Below are 27,082 nucleotides of genomic sequence, written 5' to 3'. Positions count from 1 at the left end.
ATTTCGAGAGAGAGAGAAAAATGTTTCTAAATTCCACGAATCCCCAAGATTTGCAGGGCATGCTTATGGGCATTTGACGAATTCTTTCTCTCTCTCTCTCCAAATCTCAAAGCTTCTTTAAAACTTTTTTTTTGCTCAATTCCTCCGTCCTAACCCCATGGGAGGAGTCAGCATGGCCCCCACCTACTCTGGGGGTGGGTGGGGAGAAAGGAAAGAAACCAATAGGTGTGGAGGTCCATCAGAGACTCGGCCAATGGAAATGAGAGATTGCGCCTTGGGGTCGAGCATCGTATTTAAAGGGAGGGCGCAGAGAGCTCCAAAGTTTCTTTTGGTCAGATTTCACGTGAGTTTCAGAGCAGCGCTGATTTTTTTTCACTCTCTTTCCACCCACCCACCCCCCCCCCTCCTTTTTGCTTGTTCTATGGTCGTGCAAACACTGCAGATCTACAACCGAGCGGAGACTTACAGCAGCAGGATCAATTCTATTTTTTTTTAATTAAAACCTTTTTTGAAAAAAAGGTTCGATGTAAATCAGGGGAGTTTTGAAAAGTTTTGTTAAAACTTTTTTTTAATCCAAGTTTCTCTGGATACGTTGCGATCAAACTTTAACTTGCAAAAACAAGTTTGACAACTTTTTTAAAGACGATTTTTCTTCTTCCCCGCCCCCGTTCTTTGCGCCTGCAGACTTTTGTGAGTGAGTTTTGGAAAGTTTTTTTGGGGGGGCCGGGGGGGGGGATTAAAACCCCCTATAATTCCGAAGGGTGGTGTTGTTCTGGAGCGTTGGGGGCACATTGGAAGAGCGAAATATGACGGATGATCGCAGTGTCTCAGACGTGGCCAGCCCGCGGGGGTCTGAGAGCGACTCGGTCCTGTCCCCCAGCCCACCCTTCGCTGCGGACGGGGAAGAGAAGTCGCAGTATGCGGCCGGCAACGAGGAAGGGAGTGGGAAGCGAGAGAGCGAGGAGGACAAGTTCCCCCTGTGCATCAGGGAGGCCGTGAGCCAAGTCCTGGAAGGCTACGACTGGACCCTGGTCCCCATGCCTGTCCGGGTCAACGGATCGTCCAAGAGTAAACCTCATGTAAAAAGACCGATGAATGCCTTCATGGTCTGGGCTCAGGCGGCGCGGAGGAAGTTGGCAGACCAGTACCCACATCTGCACAACGCAGAACTCAGCAAAACACTAGGCAAACTCTGGAGGTGAGTCCTTGGGAGCAAATTAAATTAAAAGAACCCTCAGTCCTCCCTCCCAACAACCCCCCCCCTCCCAACACCCCCTTCCCTCCCAACAACTCCCCCCACCACCTCCCAACAACCCCCCCCCCTCCTCCTCCCCCGAGAACCTCAATTTACCATCCTGTCTAACAAACCCTGAAATGGAGCTCAGAGCGCACTTGTCACCCTGTTTCATGATGGGCTTTAAATCCTGGATTTAATGTCAAATTTTCAGATGTTAAGTATGTGGCCGAAAATACCATTTTGCCTGTCGATTCTCCAGATAATAAAAGCAGCAAAACTGATACCTGAACGCCCAAGAAATGTGTCCTTATGTTGCCTACTCGTTGATTTAAACCGAGCGCTGCTGCGCGAAAAGTTTTGATAAACTGGTCCAGAAGTTTCTTGCTGTTCACTTTTTTGTCCAAAAAAGTTGATTTGTATCATCGGGAGGTGATGCATTTGGGACAGGATTGTCTGTTGAATCCACCTCTGTGAAAATCCCCCTCTGATGATGGGGTGGGGGGGGGGGCGGGGGGATGTGATGAGGTTCGGATGCCTGGATTTAGAATGGGGGCGGGAAGATTTGGAGGGTGATTTGGGGTGGGGGGGTCAAGAGATGAAGAGAGCAGGAAGGGAGGGGTGGCAAGAGAGTGAGAAGCAGAAGACCACGGGAGGAGGGGAGCAGAGAACAAGTGAAAGGGGCGGAGGGCGTTCGTCCGAGATGCCCAAGGTGGATGATGGAGAGATGGGGGGGGGGGGTGGTCAGAGAAACGGGCCTCCCATGACCATGACATGGTCTTGGTGATGTCGCAGAGAATTTTGCAAGACCTGGAAATCATCCCTTGGGGGGGGGGGGGGGAGGAGGAGTGTCCTTCACCTTGTGGCCATTACTCTTGGATTTTTGCAAGTAATCCTGGTGCCAAGTGATTTGAGAATGGTCATCCAGCAAGAGATGCTCCGGGTTGGGGGGTGGATAAAGGTTGTTTGGACAGTGGGAGGTTGTGGTGGGGCTGGTCTCCTGGGGAACTGTGCATGTGTAAGCCACTAACTCGGCGACTTGCTGCCTCGACCCTTGGAGGCGCTGGCGAAAGGGTCTTCTTCCTGGACCCCACCACTCCAGCTGAGTTCCTGGTGCTCGCTGCATGGCGCTTTTGTCCATTCTGATGGTGAAGAGCCAAGCGATTGCTTCAAATAGTTCGTGGTCTTTATACCCTCCTCATTACACCTGCTGCGGGATGACAACAGTAGATTTTTGGGGGGGGTGGGTTCAGCTCTCTTCCTTGTTCGATTTGGATTCCACTTCACCACATAACCCAGTGAGGTTGGCCTTCCCGGTGTAGTGCTGAGGCAGGGCTGCGCTGTTGGTGATGCTTCATCTTGGTTTAGAAGTGCCATCGGTCGCCTTTGTAGACTCAAAAAAAAATCCCTCACTGCATTGTTCACCAAAGCAAAGGAATTAGTGCTGTTCAAGTGAATGTCTAACCAGCAGGAAACCTTTCTGAAAAGCAAGCATATTGCTAGTTTCTGTGTACAAATTGTCTGCTGAGCTTCCTACATTCCGCGTGATTATGTTGGCCATGCAACTTGGGTGGAGTGAAAGCTTGTATCACAAAATTCAGAAATAAAGGCACAATTCTCCACGTGAAATCTGAAGTTTTGTTCTTTCTGATCCTGATGGATCTGTAGTCTCCAACCCCCCCCACCCCCTCTCTCCCCCACTCCACCCGTTCCAACGCCTGTTTTGCACACAAGGTCGACCTTGTCCAAAATTGCTTCCCATGTCCTGGCGTACACCAAGTGCTGCTCATCTGTGCACCATGCCAAGCTAATGAATGCAATGATTTAAAAAAATCATCCCTCTTTTCACATTTATCACTATCTTGCCCCTCCCTGTCTCTACAACCTCCACCCTTCTGAGATCTCCGCTTCAATTGAGCGCTTTAAGATGTATTTGCTCCCCTCGATGCCTAATGGCCGTGCCCCAGAATTCCCAAAAACCCCGTCTCTCCCTTTAAGACACCACTTAACATTAAACTTTATATTTTCTGCCTAAGCGTCTTCTAATTTCTGTTGACCTTGGATTTTGCTTTGAATACACTGTTGAAGTACCTGGGAACACCTCGCAACAGTAAAGAAGGTGTATAAATGCAGACTTGTTTCACTTGGCACGCACATTCCCCAGCGCTGCCTAAGGACACCCTTGATGCGTGGTGAGTGCTCACCTCTGTACTCAACAGAGAGAAGTAGAAGGGTCTTGGTGACCCAAGCAATGTCCATGGAGGATAATAGTCGGTCAATCCTTTGGGCCGCGACCCAAAATAAGTGGTCTTATCCTGAGTTGTTGACTGCCCGTGAATACTGCCTGACCTGCTGAGCCCCTCCAGCTTCTCTGTTCACTCAACATTCCAGCATCTGTCGTTTCTTCTCATCTGCACTGCTTGCTGTCGCCGAACTGCCAGTATTATCACATCGTATGGTTCTAGTGAGGTAGTCAGGTGAGGATAGAAAACAGTGCTGATAAAGGTTCCATTATTGTCCTGTAATTCTACATTTAGAATGTAACGTGCATGAGATTCTTTGACTTTGGCCGACAAGGCAGGCAGAGAATCGCCACTTTGCCCAGCGCCCCTCACCGAAACCTACAGCATCTGGTGTTCCAAGCTGGCCTCCCCTCCAAGTACTGACCAGTCCTGCGTCGGCTTAGCTTCCCAGATCAGACAAGTCTCAGGCATATTTGGGCTATTAGGTGCTGTGTGGTGGAACTCACCACTTGATGAAGGGTTCAAGCCCAAAACATTGGTGATGTATCTTTGCTATATAAAGGATGCTGTTTGGCCCGTTGAGTTTCTCCACGGTGTCTTCAACCACGGTGTCTGCAGATGTTTACTCCTGATATGGGTGGGATGGAGAGAGAGGGAAAGTAATTCCTCCCTGTAAAAGGAAAAAGAGTGCCAGTGTGTTCATTTTCTCTGGTCACCTTCTTTTCTATCCTCCTCTCTCCAATTATCCACCTGGGCTCAGGCACAGAGTTGGCCCACACTCTGGAGCTAAGAGCAGGATGACCACCCAAGCTTCCTGATTAGCAAGAAAAAACCATGGGGGTTGTAAGAGGGGGAGATTTTGGGGTGGGATCTGAACTGCTCACCAAAAAAAAATAAATAAACCTGAAGCTATTTATAATCGGGAAAATGTAACTGGCGTCTGGCACTGAGTTGGAGACAGAAATCCAATCTCTGGCTCGTGCTGACAATTCCTGAAACCTCTCGCGGTTGGTGATGTCGTCAGGGATTCAATTGCTGCCTTGTGCGTCCTGGCTGGGGATGGGCCAAGTACATATGGTGAGATAGGCGTGGCCAGGAAAGGTATACAGGAAAAGGGAGGATGTTAGGATAAAGAGTCCAGTTGCACGAATCCAGCTGTCGCATATCTTCCCTGTCCTTTTCTATCTTGGAATTTTATTCTGGATTGAAGACGACGGGGATGATCGAAGCAGAACATAATTGAATAGGGAAATGTGAATGTGCAAAAGGCTGATACGATCTCACCCATGTCAATTTTGACAAGGGGTCTTTACTTCATCTATAGGCAATGGGATTCTATCCAAATTTTTTTTTTAAAATACACAGGTACTCCCTGACTTTCGACCATAATTAGGACCAAAGAATCGGTCATATCTCGAAATGAATGAATTTTGCCCACGCGCATGGAGTATGGAAGACTTTTTAGATACATTTTTTTTCATCGTGGATATGACTATAACAACTTGTTTGTCGATCATCCTTGGCAAATCTTTCCACATTCTGGTCCATGCTTACCTTGTTAGTTGGCGTCTGTAGGTTGGATATGGCCATCTTGATTCCCCATGCGCATGGGAATCAAGATGGCCGTGCCCAGCTTACGGACCCAGGATGCTGACTGACAAAGTAAGTATGTATATTTTGGCTCTTGCATGCCTTGTATCTCTGTTATAGTTTGTCAAATACAACATAATCCATGTAAATGTTATATTTTTTCTTTATTTTTAACAAATTTTCGGTTGTAAGTGCAGATGGATGTAAGTCACATAAGTGGCAAGTCAAGGAGTACCTTTAATCACCTCCTTAAATTCCCTCACAGTCCATCGTGAGTTAGGGAAAAGGCTTCCAGCTGTGACTATCGCAGAACTCCCCTGGCTACCATCCCGCATTCCAAACTCCAGCTCCTGAGAGATTCGAACACTGAATTGTTGATCCTTCCACCGGCCATGGTGGCTTCTGAGACCCTCCATTTCCAACTTTGTCTCCTTAAAACCTAACTCGTTATTTATACGCCAATGTTAAGTGGCTGGGTGTCCGTGCTTATTTGAGAAGGTTCCTGAATCTGTAGGTGAATGTTGTTGTTGAAGTGTTGCAAACGCACTGCCCAGATGTACGCATGAACATGGACTCTCCGCTAGCTGTGGTTGGTGACCCCCCTTGCATCAATGTTGAGGTTGCTACTGTTTCCGAAGAACAGGGGAACTCTCACCTAGTACTGGTTAGATCAGGCAACCAGGTCAGTTTAACTGTTCAAAACAAGAAAAGTCTGCAGGTACTGTGATTGTAGATACAGGTACATGCAACAATGGTGCAGAAACTCAACAGGTCCTGCAGCGACCATAGGTAGGTCTTCAACGTTTAATCAAAGTATGAGCAAAAAGTAGGCAGGGACCTGAATAAAGGAGAAGAGGGAAGAAAGGACTGAGGGAGGAGCACAAGCCAACAGAAATGGCTGTAATTGGACGTGGTTAGTGAGAAAAGGCTGAGAATTGATCGAGGAAATAAATCGATGTTAATGCCATGAGACGTTGTGCCTCCAATCTGTAGTTGATCTCAGTCCAGCAGTGCATGAGACCATGGACAGACATGCCATCAAGGGAATGGGGCAGGGAATTGAAATGGGCGGCCACTGGGCCAGACAAAGCGAGGGCACTCCACAAAGCGATCTCCGTCCAGTCTTTCCAATGTTGAGGAGCCCACAGTAAGAGTACCAGATGTAGTCGATGACTCCTGCAGGTTCACAGAAGGACAATTTGGGGCCCTGAGTAACAGGGGGGAGGGAGGGGGGTGGAGGTGTCACTGTAAAGTGTAGCAATTCCTGCAGTCACAGGGTGGGTCCCAAGGGAGCAATTGATGCGAAAGTGGAGTGGTCAAGAGAGTCACAGTAGGAGCTGCCCCGACAGAAGGCAGAGTGGGAAGGAGAGGGGAAGAGGTGTCTCCGGTGGTGGGATCGCGTTGTAGGTGGTGGAAACTGTGGAGGCTACGTTGGATGCGGAGGCTGGTAACTAAGGGGGAAGGATATCCTGTCCATGAGTGGGGGCAAAGGGAAGCAGGCCAGATGTGCGAGAAATAGAGAAGATGCAGGTGAGAGCCGAGGTAATGGCCGTAGCGGGGAAGCCAAGATTTTTAAAGCAGGAGGACATCTTGGATGATCTTGCATGAAAGACTTTGTTCTGGGAGGAGACGAAGGAATTGTGAGAAAGGAATAGGATCTTTATAGGTGGCCAAACTGTGAATAGGTGTAGTTGAGGTAACTGTGAGAGTTAGTGGATTTGTAGAAAATATCTTTCAAGGGCTTGTCACCTGAGTTGGAGAAAGAGGGATCAAGAAAGGGGAGGGAGTGTTACGAGAGATGGACCAAATGAATTTGAGGCCGGGGTGGAAGTTGGCAGCAAAGTGGATAAAGTCGATGAGCTCATCATGGGCACATGAGGCAGCTCATCAACATAGCAGAGGAAGAGTTGAGGGGCCTTGCCTGTGTAGGCACGTAACATTGCCAACAAAAAAAGGCAGGCATAGCTGGGACCCACGGGGTTACCTTTTGACAGAGAAAGTGGGATGAGTCAAAAGAGAAAACTATGAGGGTGAGAAAAAGTTCTGCCAGCAGTGGGGAGGAGGGGTATTGATTGTGTTGTTGAGAGTTGAAGGGCTTTGCAACCTTCAGTGGAGGTGCATGGCAATGGGATGTCCATGGTGAAGATGATATGGTTGAGCTCAGGGAACTGGAAGTTGAGGTGATGGAGGGCATGTAAGTAACGCAGATGCAGGTGAGGAGGGATTGGGGGGGGAAATGGAGTCGAGGTAAGCAGATGGCAGGTGGGGCAGGAGAACGATGGGTCAACCAGGATAGTTGGATCTTGGGAAGGGAGGTGAAAGTGGGCAGTCTTGGGTTAACAGACAGGCCGTGGAAGGGATATGACTAGATGTGATGAGTTCAGAGTGCGTGGGATGGTGGCTTGATCTTTTTTGGGTTGGGTCTTCTTCAAGAGGTAAATAAGAGGAGGTGTCTGAGTGCTGGCTTCGGCAAAGTGCGGCTCAGTGCGCCAGACCTCTAGAGTGCCTCCCTGATCTGCGGATGTGATATAGGTTGGGTTTGGTGTGGAGGGCAGGGTGTTCCGTGGAGGGCAGGGTGTTCCGTGGAGGGCAGGGTGTTCCGTGGAGGGCAGGGTGTTCCGTGGAGGGCAGGGTGTTCCGTGGAGGGCAGGGTGTTCCGTGGAGGGCAGGGTGTTCCGTGGAGGGGCAGGGTGTTCCGTGGAGGGGCAGGGTGTTCCGTGGAGGGGCAGGGTGTTCCGTGGAGGGGCAGGGTGTTCCGTGGAGGGGCAGGGTGTTCCGTGGAGGGGCAGGGTGTTCCGTGGAGGGGCAGGGTGTTCCGTGGAGGGGCAGGGTGTTCCGTGGAGGGGCAGGGTGTTCCGTGGAGGGGCAGGGTGTTCCGTGGAGGGGCAGGGTGTTCCGTGGAGGGGCAGGGTGTTCCGTGGAGGGGCAGGGTGTTCCGTGGAGGGGCAGGGTGTTCCGTGGAGGGGCAGGGTGTTCCGTGGAGGGGCAGGGTGTTCCGTGGAGGGGCAGGGTGTTCCGTGGAGGGGCAGGGTGTTCCGTGGAGTGGAGGGGCAGGGTGTTCCGTGGAGGGGCAGGGTGTTCCGTGGAGGGGCAGGGTGTTCCGTGGAGGGGCAGGGTGTTCCGTGGAGGGGCAGGGTGTTCCGTGGAGGGGCAGGGTGTTCCGTGGAGGGGCAGGGTGTTCCGTGGAGGGGCAGGGTGTTCCGTGGAGGGGCAGGGTGTTCCGTGGAGGGGCAGGGTGTTCCGTGGAGGGGCAGGGTGTTCCGTGGAGGGGCAGGGTGTTCCGTGGAGGGGCAGGGTGTTCCGTGGAGGGGCAGGGTGTTCCGTGGAGGGGCAGGGTGTTCCGTGGAGGGGCAGGGTGTTCCGTGGAGGGGCAGGGTGTTCCGTGGAGGGGCAGGGTGTTCCGTGGAGGGGCAGGGTGTTCCGTGGAGGGGCAGGGTGTTCCGTGGAGGGGCAGGGTGTTCCGTGGAGGGGCAGGGTGTTCCGTGGAGGGGCAGGGTGTTCCGTGGAGGGGCAGGGTGTTCCGTGGAGGGGCAGGGTGTTCCGTGGAGGGGCAGGGTGTTCCGTGGAGGGGCAGGGTGTTCCGTGGAGGGGCAGGGTGTTCCGTGGAGGGGCAGGGTGTTCCGTGGAGGGGCAGGGTGTTCCGTGGAGGGGCAGGGTGTTCCGTGGAGGGGCAGGGTGTTCCGTGGAGGGGCAGGGTGTTCCGTGGAGGGGCAGGGTGTTCCGTGGAGGGGCAGGGTGTTCCGTGGAGGGGCAGGGTGTTCCGTGGAGGGGCAGGGTGTTCCGTGGAGGGGCAGGGTGTTCCGTGGAGGGGCAGGGTGGAGCGCGAGGGGCAGGGTGGAGCGCGAGGGGCAGGGTGGAGCGCGAGGGGCAGGGTGGAGCGCGAGGGGCAGGGTGGAGCGCGAGGGGCAGGGTGGAGCGCGAGGGGCAGGGTGGAGCGCGAGGGGCAGGGTGGAGCGCGAGGGGCAGGGTGGAGCGCGAGGGGCAGGGTGGAGCGCGAGGGGCAGGGTGGAGCGCGAGGGGCAGGGTGGAGCGCGAGGGGCAGGGTGGAGCGCGAGGGGCAGGGTGGAGCGCGAGGGGCAGGGTGGAGCGCGAGGGGCAGGGTGGAGCGCGAGGGGCAGGGTGGAGCGCGAGGGGCAGGGTGGAGCGCGAGGGGCAGGGTGGAGCGCGAGGGGCAGGGTGGAGCGCGAGGGGCAGGGTGGAGCGCGAGGGGCAGGGTGGAGCGCGAGGGGCAGGGTGGAGCGCGAGGGGCAGGGTGGAGCGCGAGGGGCAGGGTGGAGCGCGAGGGGCAGGGTGGAGCGCGAGGGGCAGGGTGGAGCGCGAGGGGCAGGGTGGAGCGCGAGGGGCAGGGTGGAGCGCGAGGGGCAGGGTGGAGCGCGAGGGGCAGGGTGGAGCGCGAGGGGCAGGGTGGAGCGCGAGGGGCAGGGTGGAGCGCGAGGGGCAGGGTGGAGCGCGAGGGGCAGGGTGGAGCGCGAGGGGCAGGGTGGAGCGCGAGGGGCAGGGTGGAGCGCGAGGGGCAGGGTGGAGCGCGAGGGGCAGGGTGGAGCGCGAGGGGCAGGGTGGAGCGCGAGGGGCAGGGTGGAGCGCGAGGGGCAGGGTGGAGCGCGAGGGGCAGGGTGGAGCGCGAGGGGCAGGGTGGAGCGCGAGGGGCAGGGTGGAGCGCGAGGGGCAGGGTGGAGCGCGAGGGGCAGGGTGGAGCGCGAGGGGCAGGGTGGAGCGCGAGGGGCAGGGTGGAGCGCGAGGGGCAGGGTGGAGCGCGAGGGGCAGGGTGGAGCGCGAGGGGCAGGGTGGAGCGCGAGGGGCAGGGTGGAGCGCGAGGGGCAGGGTGGAGCGCGAGGGGCAGGGTGGAGCGCGAGGGGCAGGGTGGAGCGCGAGGGGCAGGGTGGAGCGCGAGGGGCAGGGTGGAGCGCGAGGGGCAGGGTGGAGCGCGAGGGGCAGGGTGGAGCGCGAGGGGCAGGGTGGAGCGCGAGGGGCAGGGTGGAGCGCGAGGGGCAGGGTGGAGCGCGAGGGGCAGGGTGGAGCGCGAGGGGCAGGGTGGAGCGCGAGGGGCAGGGTGGAGCGCGAGGGGCAGGGTGGAGCGCGAGGGGCAGGGTGGAGCGCGAGGGGCAGGGTGGAGCGCGAGGGGCAGGGTGGAGCGCGAGGGGCAGGGTGGAGCGCGAGGGGCAGGGTGGAGCGCGAGGGGCAGGGTGGAGCGCGAGGGGAGTGAATTCAAGTCAGTTGATGGCAGTTGGAAATATGAAGATCAAGAGCAGGCAGAAGGCCGGGATGAGAGGAGAAGGTTTTAAGGAGAAGGGGTGTGTAGGGAGGAGGGTTGTGGAGAACCCTGGTGGAAGCAGTGGGCATGGAGGGGTCCGAAGAATAGTTCGCCATCTTGGCATGTGAGAAACTTGTTGAGGTGTGGGTGAAGGGGATACCTCTAAGGAGGGCAGAACTTTCTGAAAGTGGAGAGTCTGAGGGGATGGTTAAGACCAGGCCAGCGTTCGAATGGGAGCCAGTGGGTTGGATAGTGTCAGCAGGGGGCAGGATGGGGTGGATCAAGATGTGGAAGGCTAGGGGTTCCTGGAGGGAGGGTGGGTGGGGAGATCTGAGAGGGAAGGTGGAGGGTTGCAGAGCTCAGAGTGGGTGTGGGAGGGTTGGAAAATTCAGCATGGGGAGTGGGAGGGCTGGGGAGCTGAGTGGTTGGGGAGTGGGAGAATTAGGGAGGTCAGAGAGGAGTGTGGAGAGGGCTGAGGAGATCAGAGGGGGCAACTGAATTTGGGCGGGGGGTTGAGACGGCTGGGGACATCAGAAAGGAGAGGTGGAGCTGGGGGCTGGGAAGAAAGCGGGCGCTCAAAGGAGCAAATAGGGGATGAGCAATGAAAGGTGTGGGCGACAGGAAAGGGCAAGGGGTAGTGGTGGGAGGACCGGTGGATAAGGCATCGGAGGAGAAGTTTGACGTGAGAAAGTTGTGGTGTTGGCATGATGTGGGAAAGGGCTTTCAGAACACCCTGCCTTGTGAGGACGTCACAGGAGTGTTTGTAGCCCACAGAAATGACATGTGTATTTTTTTCTTTATTGTTGAGGATGTGAACTTCTCTGGCAAGGCCAGCATTTGCTACCCGCTCGTAGGAGGTTACGATGAGCGGCCTTGAACTGTTATGGTCCACAGTGCTGTTCGGTCCTATGCTTCCACCAACCCATCACGACATTGTGTGCTGTTGCAGTAAAAAAGTTAAATTTTTATACAGCACGATAACAGGCGATTTTGGCCGACAGGTCCGTGTGGCCTAATTTATACCCAATTAACTTGCCTTTCAAGTGGTGGGTTAAAACTGGAGCCCCCGGATGAAACCCACGCAGACACAGGGAGAACGTCCAAACTCCTTATAGACATCCAGGTCACGATCGCTGGCGCTGTAAAGGCCATGTAACCGAAGGTCATTTCATTTGAGGCTAGAATCTGAGTGGGATATTGGGACAGTCTGGCTTCGACTTCCAGGTGAGAGGTAAGGGTTAAAGGTTGATGTGTGGTTGTAAATTTTGGATATGTCAGAAACTGGCTACTTTTGCTAAGATTAATTGGCAGAAGAGTGGAGGAGTATGGGACAAGAATTCTCAGCTGGCGTCCGTTCAGGGTCACAGATCTCTGTGTGTACATCATTCAAATAAAAACTTTCTCTTTTTCTCCCTCAGACATCATCAGTGGAATCACCCAGTCACAGTGAAGCATCACTTGTGATAAAATTACACCCATGCGCACCCATGGATATGGTCTAGCTTGTTCACCCCTGGGCACACTCCTGCACGCGTGCTCTCTCACATACCCCAATTGCAGTACTTCCATTAACTCTGACCTGATGGACTGCTACTCCCTTGAAAGAATTTTCTTTAGGGCGACATGGTTGGCATAGTGGTTAGAGCAACGCTGTCACGGCGCCAGCGGCCAGGACTGAGGTTCAAATCCCGCGCTGTCTGTAAGGGTGCTCCGGTTTCCTCCCACCATTCAAAATGTACTGGAGATTCTAGGTCAATTGGGTGTAACTGGGTGGCACAGGCTCATGGGCCGGATGGGGGCTGTATGCCTGAATTTAAAAAATTTCATTTAAATTAAATTTAGCATTATGGGTTGAGGTTAGCATTTACAGCACCAAATAGAATGGTGCTTAGGAGAATAAAAATGTTCGACATTCAACATTTTTTTTATTGCCCAATTTGCCAGCGCCCTCATGGCTTACACTGGTCCCTTTGATTCTGGTCTCTTAGCAAGCCTTGATTGAAAACCACTGGCGACAGCGGACTGGGTCTGATCTCTGGAATTCTCCATCTCAGAATCAGGATTTATTGTCACGAACAAGTCATGAAATTTGGTGTCACAGTGCAAAACATTCGTATTATAACCATCTTTCAACGATAGATATAAACAATAATAGTGGACGAAAAGAAACGCAGTGTCTTTGATTCATTGATTATTCAGGAACCTGATGGCAGCTGGAAAGAAGCTGTTCTTGTGCTACTGAGTGCTCGTCTTTAGGCTCCTGTGCCTTTTTCCCTGATGATAGCAGAGTGAAGAGGGCATGGCCTAGTGGTAGGGGGATCTTTGAGGATAGAGGTTGCTTTTTTAAGACACTGACTTGTGCAGACGTCCTCAATGGAGTGAAGTCCAGTGCCTGTGATGTCACAGGCCGAGTTAAGAACCCGCTGGAGTTTTTTTTATTGTACTGAGATCTCATCCTGTCCTGCTCTCTCTCCTCCCCAAGACGGCCTTAAAAGCTGTCTCTCAAATAGGCGGGGGTGCACTGCTGCCAGGGCTCACGGGGACACCGCCCCAGCACCTCAGGGCGCCACTCCAGCACCTCCTTGTTACTATTTTTGGTGAGCTCCGGCACTTTAAAAAAAATTAGCACTGTAGCACTGCAAATAGGTGATTGGTCGCTTTATGATTCCACCCTGAAAGCTTAGCTGGAACTTCCCTTTGAGATGGTTTACTGTGTTGGACAGTTGTAAACAAGGTATTATGTTTTGATGCAGGGCTCCCAGGTTGAAGGATATTCCTGATGGAGCCACTTCAAAGAGCAGTTGGTGTGGGAGAGGAGAACTAAATTCCGAGAAGGGGGACAGATGATCGAATGTGATATGTTGGTCCCTTTACTGAATCTAGCCGCAAAGGTACAGCCGATTGAAGAGTTAACAGGAGGATAAACCGGTCACGTGTGTCTCCAAAGCAGGCCAACTGTGGGATCTTGTTTGGGATCTTGAGCACTGAGTAAGACACCTGCCCAGTCGTTATCCCACCCAACCCCCCTCCTCCCAGGGGCATCGCTGGGATCCTCCGAATATTTTTGTTTGTGTTTCCAGCTCATCCTGTACAGTCAATTCTGCACGGTCACGTGCAATATTAAACCAAGACCCTGTCTACTCTCTCAGCAGAATATTTCTTAGAGTAGTTTCCCCTCTTTGGCCAATAGTTATCATTTGGACACAATAATTGCCACAGATGATCCCCTATGTTGTTTATGGGATCGTGTTGTGCGTCTGAATATCCCCCCCCACCCTGATATACTTTGTAAAGTGACTTGAGACAGATTCTGAAAGATACTCTTGGAAACTTTTCTTTCAACTACATTCTGAGTACGTTTACAAGAGTCGGTCTGTTTACCATGCTGTGCCATTCTTGCTCTCCCGAATATCCTCTCTACTCTGAATATTCAGATGCTTCAGTCCCGTGAACTCTGCACCTCTTCAAATCCACGCTCCTTGAACACTTAAAAACATTTGCACAACAACCTTGCCTCTGTTATGGTCACACCCATTTAACATTGTCCCTGCTCCTTGTGAATAACCTCTGGATCTTTATCTCGCTGATAAATTGGCGTAAAGTGACCCAGACAATATTCCTCTTCTACGCGAGCAAAGTGGAAGTAGCTTCTGGGAAAGAAGAATCTGAGAAATGGCCATTAGCGTTCTGATATTGCCTTAAGAATCCAGTAAGTACAGGTTTGTTTGAGGGAGAAGGCAAAGGGAGATATACCAGCATCCAGGTACCTCCCAGAAGGGGAGGAAGAGGAGGTGACACCAATTAATATACAGTTAGAGAGAGACACCAGTCTATAAACGAATGCGGCTCCTCAAAGAAGTGGAGGCACCAGTGAATGTCTGAGGAGATGAGGACTGAGCTATTCTAGATATACAGGACTGTCCCTCGGGGGGAGGATCTGAGAGGTTCCATTGAGCGTGGCGGTGTTTACTTTATATATATTCAGTGAAATTACCTGAGTGGCTGTGTACCTGTGTAGCTCACAGTTTATACCATCTACCAGGCAACACTGGGTTGACCTGATCCACCCTGGTTCAGGAAGTTTAGATATGTCATAACTTTTGTAACACTGGATTCCAATATGCATGAGATCAATGTGAGCAACTCAATGGGTGTGTTTCCGGTCTGAATGAGGGGGTCCTAAGCTTGATCAGAGGGGAGGTTGAAGGTCATAGTTTGAATAGCTTGCATTGCTTATTCTCAGAAGTATTTCCTGAAATGTCGTCACTGTTTTACAGTTGGAAACATTGCTGTTGGTTGATGCTCAATAAGATAACGACTGGATAACTTTTTTCAGAGATGTTAGCTAAGCGATAAAAATGGGCCAGAACGGGGAGAACTGCCTTGATGTTTGAGAACATCCAACCGAACATAGCCTTTGTTTAGTATCTCCTGCAGGGTAGGTCATGCATGCAACCATTCCTCAGGCTGTGCCAGAATGTCAGCTGGTCTCATGTGCAGAAGTCTCTGATGTGACAATTAAACACTCAACCTTCTGGCTTGAAAGAAATCAGTACCCACTGTGCCACCACTCAGATTAAAGCTGCCCCTACCTTGTAGACTGGTTGCAAACAAATTCTTTGATACCAATGAGAACCAGAAAAGTTGGTTGCTGAATTCCGACGACTGTTGTATGAAATGAGTGTCCTGCCGCCTCTCATTTATTGAATGCACTTAAAACACCAACCATTTCCTTCAGGTGTCGATGCAGAACTTAGGCCCACAATTCAAGCTGGTTCCTTCAGCCAATGGATTGCAAATCAGGACAATTTGGGCATGGAAACATTTCTTCTCGTATTCATTTTCTGGTTCTGCCCCAAATCCCCACACGGGTGGGTCATCCTGCCCACTGGGAACATCATAATCTTTCACGACCTACTCTGCTGTGTGGAAAAGTGTCCTAAAATTTGCACTTTGCTTAAAAACTAGGGAGCCCTGTCTTTAATCTGTTCTGTTGCCACTGAGATGGATGTTTGAGAATTTGGCGGGGGGTGGGGGTGGGGGTGGGGGTGGTGGAAGATATCACTAAAGTCTACTACCTGAGAGCTAGGAAAAGAAAATGGTACAAGAGACCTGTCTCTTTCAATGCATCCCAAATCACTTTGTAGTCAACGAGGCACTTTGAATATAGTGATCAAAGGCTGCAGGATGAATATTGGTTCAGATTCAGGTTGGAAACAAACTGTTGAAGGATCAGCAATAGAATTCTTAACCTCCATCTGAAAGAGGAGGCAGTGATTCCACCCCTCCAAAAAAGCAGGAATGCCTCAACATTCTTCTTCTTTGGCTTGGCTTCGCGGACGAAGATTTATGGAGGGGGTAAAAAAGTCCACGTCAGCTGCAGGCTCGTTTGTGGCTGACCAGTCCGATGCGGGACAGGCAGACACGATTGCAGCGGTTGCAAGGGAAAATTGGTTGGTTGGGGTTGGGTGTTGGGTTTTTCCTCCTTTGCCTTTTGTCAGTGAGGTGGGCTCTGCGGTCTTCTTCAAAGGAGGCTGCTGCCCGCCAAACTGTGAGGCGCCAAGATGCACGGTTTGAGGCGTTATCAGCCCACTGGCGGTGGTCAATGTGGCAGGCACCAAGAGATTTCTTTAGGCAGTCCTTGTACCTTTTCTTTGGTGCACCTCTGTCACGGTGGCCAGTGGAGAGCTCGCCATATAATACGATCTTGGGAAGGCGATGGTCCTCCATTCTGGAGACGTGACCCATCCAGCGCAGCTGGATCTTCAGCAGCGTGGACTCGATGCTGTCGACCTCTGCCATCTCGAGTACCTTGACGTTAGGGGTGTGAGCGCTCCAATGGATGTTGAGGATGGAGCGGAGACAACGCTGGTGGAAGCGTTCTAGGAGCCGTAGGTGGTGCCGGTAGAGGACCCATGATTCGGAGCCGAACAGGAGTGTGGGTATGACAACGGCTCTGTATACGCTTATCTTTGTGAGGTTTTTCAGTTGGTTGTTTTTCCAGACTCTTTTGTGTAGTCTTCCAAAGGCGCTATTTGCCTTGGCGAGTCTGTTGTCTATCTCATTGTCGAACCTTGCATCTGATGAAATGGTGCAGCCGAGATAGGTAAACTGGTTGACCGTTTTGAGTTTTGTGTGCCCGATGGAGATGTGGGGGGGCTGGTAGTCATGGTGGGGAGCTGGCTGATGGAGGACCTCAGTTTTCTTCAGGCTGACTTCCAGGCCAAACATTTTGGCAGTTTCCGCAAAGCAGGACGTCAAGCGCTGAAGAGCTGGCTCTGAATGGGCAACTAAAGCGGCATCATCTGCAAAGAGTAGCCTCAACATTAGGCTAGAAGTATTGGCCTGGGTGGAAGTGCTTAAGACATGGGAGTGGGACTCAAGCCCACAATCTTCTGTCTTGTAGAAGTCCAATCCATGTTCCTCATACCCCTGGGCAGCACAGTAAGCACAGCGGTGTTACAGCGCCAGCGATTGAGACCGGGGTTTGAATCCCGCGCTATTTAGTACCTTCTCCCCGTGTCAGTGTGGGTTTCATCCAGGTTTCCTCCCACCCTTCAGGTCACTTAGGTATAATTGGGTGGCACAGGCTCGTGGGCCAAAAGGGCCATAACCGTGTTAAATTTATAAAATTTACATTTCTTAATTGTATTAAATTTCTAATTAAAAAAAGTTATGAAGGCGATTCAAGCTCTGTGATGATGGGAAAGAGAAGAACTGGGATCGATAGGATAATTTTGCAACGTGCACCAAGGGTTTCATTATTCTTCAATTGTATGGATGAAAATTGAAGGGTTTCAGAACTATTTTTCTCCCCCATATTCTGCAGGTTACTAAATGAGAATGATAAAAAGCCCTTTGTGGAAGAGGCAGAGCGATTGCGGTCCCAACACAAGAAAGACCACCCAGACTACAAGTACCAACCTCGCCGACGGAAGAACATGAAACCCGGCCAGGGCGATGCTGACGCCCACCCGGAGGACAGCCACATCTCCTCTGTCCAACCCCACTACAAGGCTGTGCCTCAGGACCGTGGACGCACAGCTGGGAGCTCTCCGCTTGCAGAGGGCCATGGTGAGCACACAGGTGATGCATCGTCTTTTGGCATTGCCGTGGCTCTAGGCAAATTCCCGCACCTGACTTTCAATGTGTGCAGTGGCCTTGAACTCTCCCAGAGCGATTACCAGCAGGAAGTCTTGAGGATAGGAGCATTGAATTGTCCTGCATACTGAGATGCAAATTTAAATTTTATTTTGCACGCTATCCAGGCAAGTCAACCTGTACAACATTAATAAATAAACTTCCCATCAAACCCTTGTTCGGTTCCTCCCCCAAAAAATGCTCATCTGACATCTAATTTCCTCCCATTGCCTTCCCAACCATGAAAGTTTATCTGCTCATTCCTTGAGGAAGGGATCGTGCCCAAAACGTCGGCAATATATCTTTGTCTCCTAAGGACGCTGAAAAGACCAGCTGAGTTCACCCAGCATTTCGGTATGTTTTTTTAATCTGACCATTTAGCACTCAGGTCTTGAAGATAGGTGACACATTAAGAACTACCAATTAGTCAAATGAGTTCCTTTATGAAATTAGTCATTTATATGAAGCGAGCAGGAGGCAAATTATCCACGTTGGAGCTCTTAAACTTCTCTTCCACCCCACAATAAAAAATCTTTATCCTGTACCCACTGCCATTTATTAAATTCCCTCTTTGACTATGACCCTGCAGAAGCCCTGTACATGCTGATAAAACCCACTTGCAACTAACACTTTGTATCTAAACATTAATTTATTTCTGCTTCGTATGTTTTTATGGTTGGAATTCCTTTTGCTGCCAATTTTTGTTATTATAGAATGTAGCATTCCTGGGTAGGACATTTGGAAAAAGTGTAGCAACACTGTATGGCAGCAGGGCACGTTATGAAGGTGCTCCCCAGTGCTGTAGGATTGGGCGCTCCTTCAGACACAAAACATGGAAGGAAGTTCCAAGACAGCGTGGCCTAGATGGGAGACCTTCTGTGCCCGCTGCTTGGCCGTCCAGGTTACTGGTTTTGGGGGCCATTGTTGGTGTTGCCTTGGTGAGTAATGGCAGGTAAAAGCACACTACACCCTCTGTGTGCTGGCACTGGAGGGAAATAATGTTTAGGGTATGGGTAAGATACCAGTCAAAGGACTAGTTTGAATAGCATTAAGCTTGTGCACTGTTGAAGCATGTGGAGAGTATTCCACACCGCTCTTGACTATAAAAAGAATTTGAGAAGATAGGAATGGTTGCTTATTACAGAAAAACATATTGGTGACCTGTAATACGGCCCCAAAATGTCGCTGTTCCAAAAGGGATCTTTCGATCCATGGCGTAATCCCTCATTGCTTTAATATTGTTCCCATATGGGATGACCATATAGGCCATTCAGCCCATCAACTCAGCCGAACCATTTAATCGTGCGCTGATCCATTTTTAGCCCCACTGCCCAGCCTTCTCCCCATAACCGAACATGCCCTGGCTAATCAAGAACCTATCAATCTCTGCCTTAAATACACCCAGTGATCCGGCCTCCAATTATGGCAACAAATTCCACAGGTTCGCCACTCTGAAGAAATTCCTCCACGTTTCAGTTCGAAGCGGACACCCTTCAATCTTATGGTTTGGATGCACGTATGTGCCAAAGCAAGGACTAGAGTCTTTCTTGCCCCCAGTTATGAAGCACCACTTCTTTGCTTGGAAGGAACATTCATGGCCTCTTATTGCTGTCTTATGAGAAATAAGGTAACTTGTGTAGGTGGTGTTGAACTGCGTTTATCGTGCACTTTTCCATTTGTCACATGTCACTTGTCGTGTCATTCAATAAGATCATGGCTGATATGTGGCTGAGTTTCTTGAAACACATTTTCCTTGTTCCATTAGTATGAAGCTATCTATCTCAGAATTAAAATTTACAATGAATCAAACAAAAATTGTCATTTAAGGAAGAGGTTCAAAAGTCCATTGTGATTGAAAAAGTTGTTTTTAAACTTCACTCCTATAAAGTCAGGCTCCAATGTTCAGATTCCACAGCTAGCAGGGTCTCCAATCAGCTCTTCAATCAAACCATCCATTGACCTTCAAAATTCCACGGGTGACAAATTCTATGTTTCCTAATCTCGCTTTATAACACTGGACAACAATTTTTTTTTCCCCCAAAAGGTTTGCTTCCTGGAAAAAAATTGGGGATCATGAGAGACAACTTCAAGCTGTACACAAAGTTCATTTCAGATTTGCTGCATCATGTAGGAATTTGGAGAAATATTAACTTTTATTGAATTGAGCACGTTTAATCGCATAATGATGCTGACGCATAGCGTTAGTTCAACTGACTAATGGTTTGCCGCTGATTTTCGTTTGTACTCCGCATCTGATGCCTCTCATAGAAACATAGAAGATAGGAGCAGGAGTAGGTCATTTGACCCTTCGAGCCTGCTCCGCCATTCAACGAGATCATGGCTGATCATAAAGTTCAGTACCCCGTCCCCGCCTTCTCTCCGTAACCTTTAATACCCTTATACTGAAGAAATAGATCTAATTCCCTCTTAAATATATTTAATGAACCTGCCTCTACTGCCCTCTGTGGTAATGAATTCCACAGATTCACCACCCTCTGGGTAAAGAAATTCCTCCTCATCTCGGTCCTAAATGGTTTGCCTATTATCCTCAAACCATGGCCCCGGGTTCTGGATTTTCCCACCTTTGGAAACATCCCATCTGCATCCATTCTGTCCAGTCCTGCCAGAATTTTATATGTCTCTATGAGATCCCCTCTCAATCTTCTAAACTCCAGTGAGTACAATCCCAATTTGCGCAATCTTTCCTCATAAGTCATTCCTGCCATTCCAGGTATCAGCCTGGTGAATCGCCTCTGCACTCCCTCCATTGCAAGAACATCCTTCCTTAGATAAGGTGACCAAAACTGCACACAATACTCCAGGTGGGGTCTCACCAAGGCCCTGTACAGCTGCAGTAAGGTATCCTTGTTCCTAGACTCAAACCCTCTTGATATGAAGGCCAACATACCATTTGCCTTTTTAACCACCTGCTGTACCTGCATGCTCGCCTTCAGAGACTGATGTACAAGTACCCTTAGGTCTCTCTGCACTTCCCCATCTCTTAATCTATTGCCATTCAAATAGTAATCTGCCCTCCGGTTTGTATTACCAAAATGGATAACCTCACATTTATCCACATTGTAGTGCATTTGCCATGTATCTGCCCAGTCCCTCAATTTATCCAAATCACACTGGAGCTTCCTGACCCCCCTCTTCCGTGCACACAACCCCTCCTAGCTTGGTGTCATCTGCAAATTTGGAGATATTACATCCAATCCCCTCATCCAGATCATTAATGTAAATTGTGAACAGCTGGGGTCCCAGTACAGATCCCTGTGGTACCCTACTGGTCACCGCCTGCCACTCAGAAAACGAGCCATTTATCCTAACTCTCTGTCTTCTACCTGCCAGCCAGTTCTCAATCCACATCAATACTTTGCCCCCAATCCCATGAGCCTTGATTTTGGAAGCCAGTCGTGTATGCGGGACCTTATCGAAGGCCTTTTGGAAGTCCAGGTACACCGCATCCACTGGCTCTCCCCCATCTATTTTACCTGTCACCATCTCAAAGAATTCCAATAGATTTGTCAAGCACGATTTACCTTTTGTAAATCCATGTTGACTCCGTCCGATCCCTTCTCTGCTAGTCATATGCTCCGCTATTACATCCTTAATAATGGATTCCATCATTTTGCCCACTACTGATGTAAGGCTCACAGGCTGATAATTCCCCACTTTTTCTCTACCCCCCTTTTTAAATAGTAGGGTAACATTAGCTACCCTCCAATCCATGGGTACTGATCCTGAGTCTATCGAGTTCTGGAAAATAATTCTTAAAGCATCTGCAATCTGAATGGCCACTTCCTTGAGTACCCTAGGATGTAGATTATCAGGCCCTTGGGATTTATCTGCCTTCAATCCCATCAATTTCCCCAAGACCATGTCCTTAGAGATACTGATTTCTTTCAGTTCCTCCCTTGCATTAGTCTCTATGTTTCCCAACATCCTTGGGAGGTTATTTGTATCCTCTCTTGTAAAAACAGAACTCATGTCAGTGTCCGACAATAGTCGGCCTACATTGATGGATTCCAGTTGTCCTGATACTGTTTTTCCATGGTTGCAGTGTCCTTTTACTGTGTTCGTCACTAATGGCACCAAGATCAGCAGGGAAGAAGCCCAAGTGCGAATGCAGAAAATGAATTTTCAATGACATGTTGAACTTCATGGTTTTGCATGTTAGAAATTTGAATGGAAAGAGGTTAGATCTAAAAAAACAGTACATGAAAGGAAAATTTTAATGTGGTGTTCATGATCAGAAACCCTAAATCCATAAAATATACCCAAAAGTGTTCAGGAAGCAAAATCTTCGCTGTCCTGTGTTACTTCAGGGATCCAAGAAACTTTTACCATTGCCCCCCATTCTTCCCAACAACAGTCTCCATATGCAATTGGGATTTTGCACAGACGTGGCATGAATTCTCCCAAACCTACTTGGTTTCCTTCCATTTTGCTGATACTTTGACGAAGGGCTCAAGCCCGAAACACGAGTTTTACATCTTTGCTGGAGTTCGGCTGACTGTCAACATTTTGCTGATATCTTGACATAAAGGGCTCATGCCCAATTTTTCATTTTTAAATTTAGACATACAGTACGATAGGCCCCACAAGCCCGTGCCACCTAATTCACCAAAATGACCTATAATTCCCAGTACGTTTTGAACGTTGATTATGTATCGGTGCCTGCTTTCATTTTACTCGTACCTGGATACAGGGCTCAAGCCCAAAATATTGGTTCTGTATCTTTACCTTGGGTACATAAAGGACACTTTGACCTGCTGAGTTTCTCCAACGTCGTATTTTTACTTCAATCCCAGTGTCTGCGGACTTTGGTGTTTCACTCCTTGATTTCTGTCCTCTCTATTCCTGAAGGATTTTACTTTTGTTGATTTGGTGTTGTTTAACCCACAGGTCAGAACCATGGCCCCCCAACTCCCCCCACCACCCCAAAGACTGAGATGCAGCCAGGCAAGGCAGAGGGGAAGCGCGAGGGCCGGCCACTAGTGGAGGGGGGAAAGCCACACCTGGATTTCGGCAGCATGGACATCGGTGACCTGAGCCACGATGTGATGTCAAACATGGAGTCCTTCGATGTGCACGAGTTCGACCAGTACCTGCCACCTAACGGGCACCCGGGCCACGGTCAAGGCTTAGGGGCCACGGCCTACGGCGGCAGCTACGGGCTCAGCGGGGCGCTGGCGGCTGGCCACTCGGCCTGGATTTCCAAGCAGCACACCGGTGGCTCGGCGACCTCAGGCCCGGCCGAGTCGGCCAAGGCCCAGATCAAGACGGAGCAGCCCCACCCGGCTCATTACACAGAGCAGCAGCAGCCGCAGCACTCCTCCTCGGCGCCCATCGCCTACACCTCCCTCAGCCTCCCTCACTACGGCGCGGCCTTCCCCGGCATCAGCCGCTCGCAGTTCGACTACCCCGAGCACCAGGCCGCCGGTCCTTACTACAGCCCATCCTCCCAGGCCTCGGGACTCTACACCGCCTTCTCCTACATGGGCGCCTCACAGCGCCCGCTCTACACATCCATCGGTGAGCCGCAGTCAGTGCCACAGTCCCGCAGCCCCACACATTGGGAGCAGCCTGTCTACACGACGCTCACCCGCCCGTAACTTCCCCCCTACCCCCTCCATGCCGCCAACCACGGGCCGTCCACCTTCTGCACAAGAGGGGGAACTGAAATCACCACAAGACACAACTTAAATGAAAAAAATAATGACAGATGATGCGATAAAACTCCATATGTGTGGTTCAGGAGATGGAGCCTGTGGATGGGCTGCCTTGCCAGGACCTCCCGCAGTGCAACTGAAGGAAAGCGGGGGGCAAAGCCTCAGCAAGCAGGGCAAAGCCCCAGCGAGCGCCGTTTGCCTCCCGCTGCCTTGCTACTCCCGCCCGAGGGCTCTTCCCCACCCTCTTGGAAAATGAAACATAAAGCAATCTTCCAGAAAACCCCCTCAATAAGATGAAAAAAAAGCCCTCAAAGCGTTGAAGATAGGACCTCCCCACCCCCTCCCTGCTCACTACCCGCAGGGTGAGGTGACACCCATCACTTACCCAAGATGTCACACTGCCCAAGTGAGGGCTTCCCACCTTCAGAATGGCCTGTTTTGCTTCAACCAGCAAGTAGTGCCCTTGTTAGTTTTGTTTGAAGCTGCTTTCAAATCTGTGTGAACCAGGGCCCACTCCTCACCATTGCTAACATTGTGTGTGTGTGTGTGTGTGTGTGTGTGTGTGTGTGTGTGTGTGTGTGTGTGTGTGTGTGTGTGTGTGTGTGTGTGTGTGTGTGTGTGTGTGTGTGTGTGTGTGTGTGTGACTGCCACGGTGGCCTGGTGGGGTGGACAACCTTGTACACACTTGGGGACAGAAAGAATAGGGAAGGTTTCAGTGTAAAATGTACAGAGGCAAGATTCCTCCTCTCTGTTAAAACACTATGCTGGAGTAACCTCAACAGGTCAAAAGCCTTAAAGGGCTCAAGCCTGAAACGTTGGTGATGTATCTTTATCTTTGCTCTATAAAGGACCCTGTTTGACCTGCTGAGTTTCTCCAGCATTGTATTTTTACTTCTGATCTGGACAGTTTGTTGGGGAGGCGTGCTTTAATTTGGTCCATTTTTAATGGAGGATGAGCAGGTGGTTTAGTTTCCCCTTCTGCAGGACCAAACAATGGTCTCAAGACTTTTCAGGAGGCGTAATCGTCCATTTGGCAGCCCTTCCTGGTTTAAATAGAAACTACCCAGGGACGAAAGATGAATCTCCCAGGAGCTCTCGACAGATCTGCGAGAAACGATGCAGGGGATCTTTTGACAGCAACGCAGATATTTCTCTTGGGTTTATTTCTTGCCTTGACGGTCACGCGATGGGGCGCAGAATGGAAGGGGAAGAAGCCTCCTCCGAGCATACAGGAGTCACCGATTCTGGGCCGAGGGGATTTTCTGGCGGGCTTGGGTCACGCCTTTTGGGTTCGGCCTGAGAAGGGCTTAATCCAGGTACAAATGCCACATCACAGATCTCCTTGAGCATATAGGTGGAGGGAGCTTTATAGGATGTTTAAAAGTTGAACAAAGTACTGCTTAATTTATTTTTTGGGGGATTCATGGTCCAAAGACTGAGAATTCAAACCCTACCACTGGCAGTTTCGTCAAAGTTTGTCTCAAGGATAGAGCTTGTGAAATAACCAAATGGTCATTTTTTTTTTAAATCGCTCTCTGTCCATTAGGTCAGGCATTCTGCTCTGTTTCCCTGATTTGGATAATTGGTGATTCCAGCCCTGAAGTTGTAGCCTTCATTGGGGTGAACTTGGCAGAGGTATGTGCGTCCCACGAAATGAACAGAATTTTAGATTTTTTATTTCATTTCAAATGTAGGCGTATAGCACGGTAACAGGCCCTTCTGGCCCAATTGCAGCCAATTGACCCACGACCCCCTCCCCCCACCCAGTACGAATGGTGGGAGGAAACCAGAGCCCCCAGGGAAACCCCACGCAGATGCAGCACAAACGCCTTACGGACAGTGCCGGATTCGAATCTCGATCACTGGTGCGCTGCTCAGGAAGGTTGCTGACATTAGACTCAGATGATGCCCCCATAATGTTATTGCTCATTCTCCCAGAAAAGCCACTTTTGGAATTCGAAAAGGAATGAGAATTATTGGTTGGCCTCCTGCCCTAAATCCTCTTGGGGATAATTAGATAGGCTCTGTATCACTCGGCGATAAGTCTTGAGGAGAAACTTCCACCTTCAAAATGAATGGCCTCTTTTCCAAGAGATGGGCCAAATCAGACTCCGTGTCTCCCAAGGGTGAGACCAGATCACCATTTGCTATGGAGGGTGCATTGGTTGTCCTACAGCCCAATCTTTGGAACACTTGGCAGTTGTGGTAAGGGTATGATATATATTTATATATTTTTGTAGCATTTAAGGAACACCGTCGCTTGTTTTGAATATATTTTATTTAATAATCCTAATTTTAACGGCAGGATTCTCCTTGCCCGAATCCTGGATCTTTGGCAGCCTTTTGAACCCTGCGGCAGAGACAGATAGTGAAGCTTTACCGCTTTGATGCCTCACCCATGTTGAGTCAGCCTCGAGCACTTCCAAGTTCCAGCCTTTTGTCTGATATTCAGTTCGATCAGTAGTTTTCAAACGGCCCCTCCCCCCAATTTACATTCCACCTTATGTAATCCCTACACCATCGGTGCTCTGTGATTAGTAAGGGATTGCTTATGGGGGGATGTGAGTGGGAAGAGAAGGTTGAGAATCACTGCTCTAGACCTGATTGTTACTGAAATATTTTGCTTGTGAAAAATTGTCATTGGCCCATTTCCTTTGGAGTTATGAAACCGCGCACATAACGAGTCAATGAGGGACGATTAAAACAGTGGCTTTCAACCTTTTTCTTTCCACCTACATCCCACCTTAAGTAATCCCTTACTAATCACAGAGCACATGGCATAGGGATTACTTAGGTCGAATGTGAGTGGAAAGAAAAAGGTTGAAAACCACCCCGTGATATGAACTCAAATGGACACGTCCAAGCCCCTCGGGCTGATATATGGAAGGATGGAGGTCCTTGTAGTACAGGAGAAGCCTATTTAGTGTCTAAAGCTCTTCAATCGGACCCACCTTTTTCACAGTCATGGAAGTGAGTCCTTTTGCAATTACCCTTTTGAAAGGTCCGGTTGAAACTGGTTCAGTTGCCTCTGCAGACGGTGCGTCCCAGTTTGGGAGTGGGCTCAAGACAACGATCTCCTGCTTTTCTCCAGCGCTTCGACCTGTCATCATGAGTGTGTTCTTTTGCTCCCAGCTCATTCCTGCCCCTGGAAAAAGACCCACAAATCTGAGCGCTTATCTCAAATTTCCTCCTGCTCTTCTGCTCTGCGGTGAATAACCCCACCCTTTTCCAGGCTCCTCTTCTAACCAAAGCCTGCCATTGCACAGAGGGGCTGGGAAAACCTGGATCCTCTCACCTGCAGAACTGGGTTTGGCAGTTGCTCCAGAACAAATGATTTGCTGGTGCCCATGACCTCAGCTGGTGTGGAAAGAAGAGCAATTTCTATGGCTTACCAAGAAAGACTTCAGGAAAAAAAAAGAAAGAGCAGGGAAGATTTTGGGATCGGTGTACATATTGCTTTATCCAATGTGTGGAACTTTGATGCAGGCAAACTGAAATCTTTATTCAAGCAAGTAGATGGCGAGATCTTGTGTTGGTGTCTGCATGTGTGTTAACTTTTATTTCTCAGACCCTAATTTGATTTTTGGGGAAGAAAAGGAATTTGTTCTGTCTTTTGCCCCATTTGCTTTTCCAAAGATACTGATTGAAAGGGGAGCTTTTCTCCTGTCTGGGATTCTGGCCATGGGAGGGGTGGGGGATCTGCAAGCGGATCCTTGAAGGGGTGGGGGGGTGGGGTGAGGGGAAGGAGGACCACAATGTCACGGGATTTCTAACATTATTTATTGTTTCTGCAACCATGGTGTCAGGCCCAGGGGAGTTGGTGAAGGACCCCCCCCCCCCCCCCACTCCACAGGCCAGAGGGAGATTTGTTAATAATGGTGTGCGCGGCCTGAATCATTTAGGGGATAACTCCAAGCTCCCTCCCCCAACCCAACCCCCCCCCCCCCCC

General features: G+C 50.4%; 1 protein-coding gene across 2 annotated transcripts; it reads left to right on the top strand.

Annotated features, from left to right (window-relative positions):
* The first annotated feature begins 366 nt into the window (after positions 1–366).
* Positions 367–27,082, top strand: sox10 (SRY-box transcription factor 10). 2 transcript variants are annotated; one of them, XM_069909397.1, is made up of 3 exons: positions 367–1,198; positions 17,148–17,392; positions 22,367–27,082. In XM_069909397.1, exons 1-3 carry the CDS (start codon positions 807–809, stop codon positions 23,074–23,076), a joined length of 1,347 nt encoding a protein of 448 aa, XP_069765498.1. In that variant the 5' UTR covers positions 367–806; the 3' UTR covers positions 23,077–27,082. The 2 variants fall into 2 exon arrangements, with proteins under 2 accessions (XP_069765498.1, XP_069765497.1); XM_069909396.1 differs by having other exon boundaries at positions 17,148–17,404.

The sequence above is a fragment of the Narcine bancroftii genome, chromosome 13 (assembly GCF_036971445.1).
Source record: "Narcine bancroftii isolate sNarBan1 chromosome 13, sNarBan1.hap1, whole genome shotgun sequence".
NCBI lineage: Eukaryota > Metazoa > Chordata > Chondrichthyes > Torpediniformes > Narcinidae > Narcine > Narcine bancroftii.
This window is presented reverse-complemented; position numbering and strand designations above follow the sequence as displayed.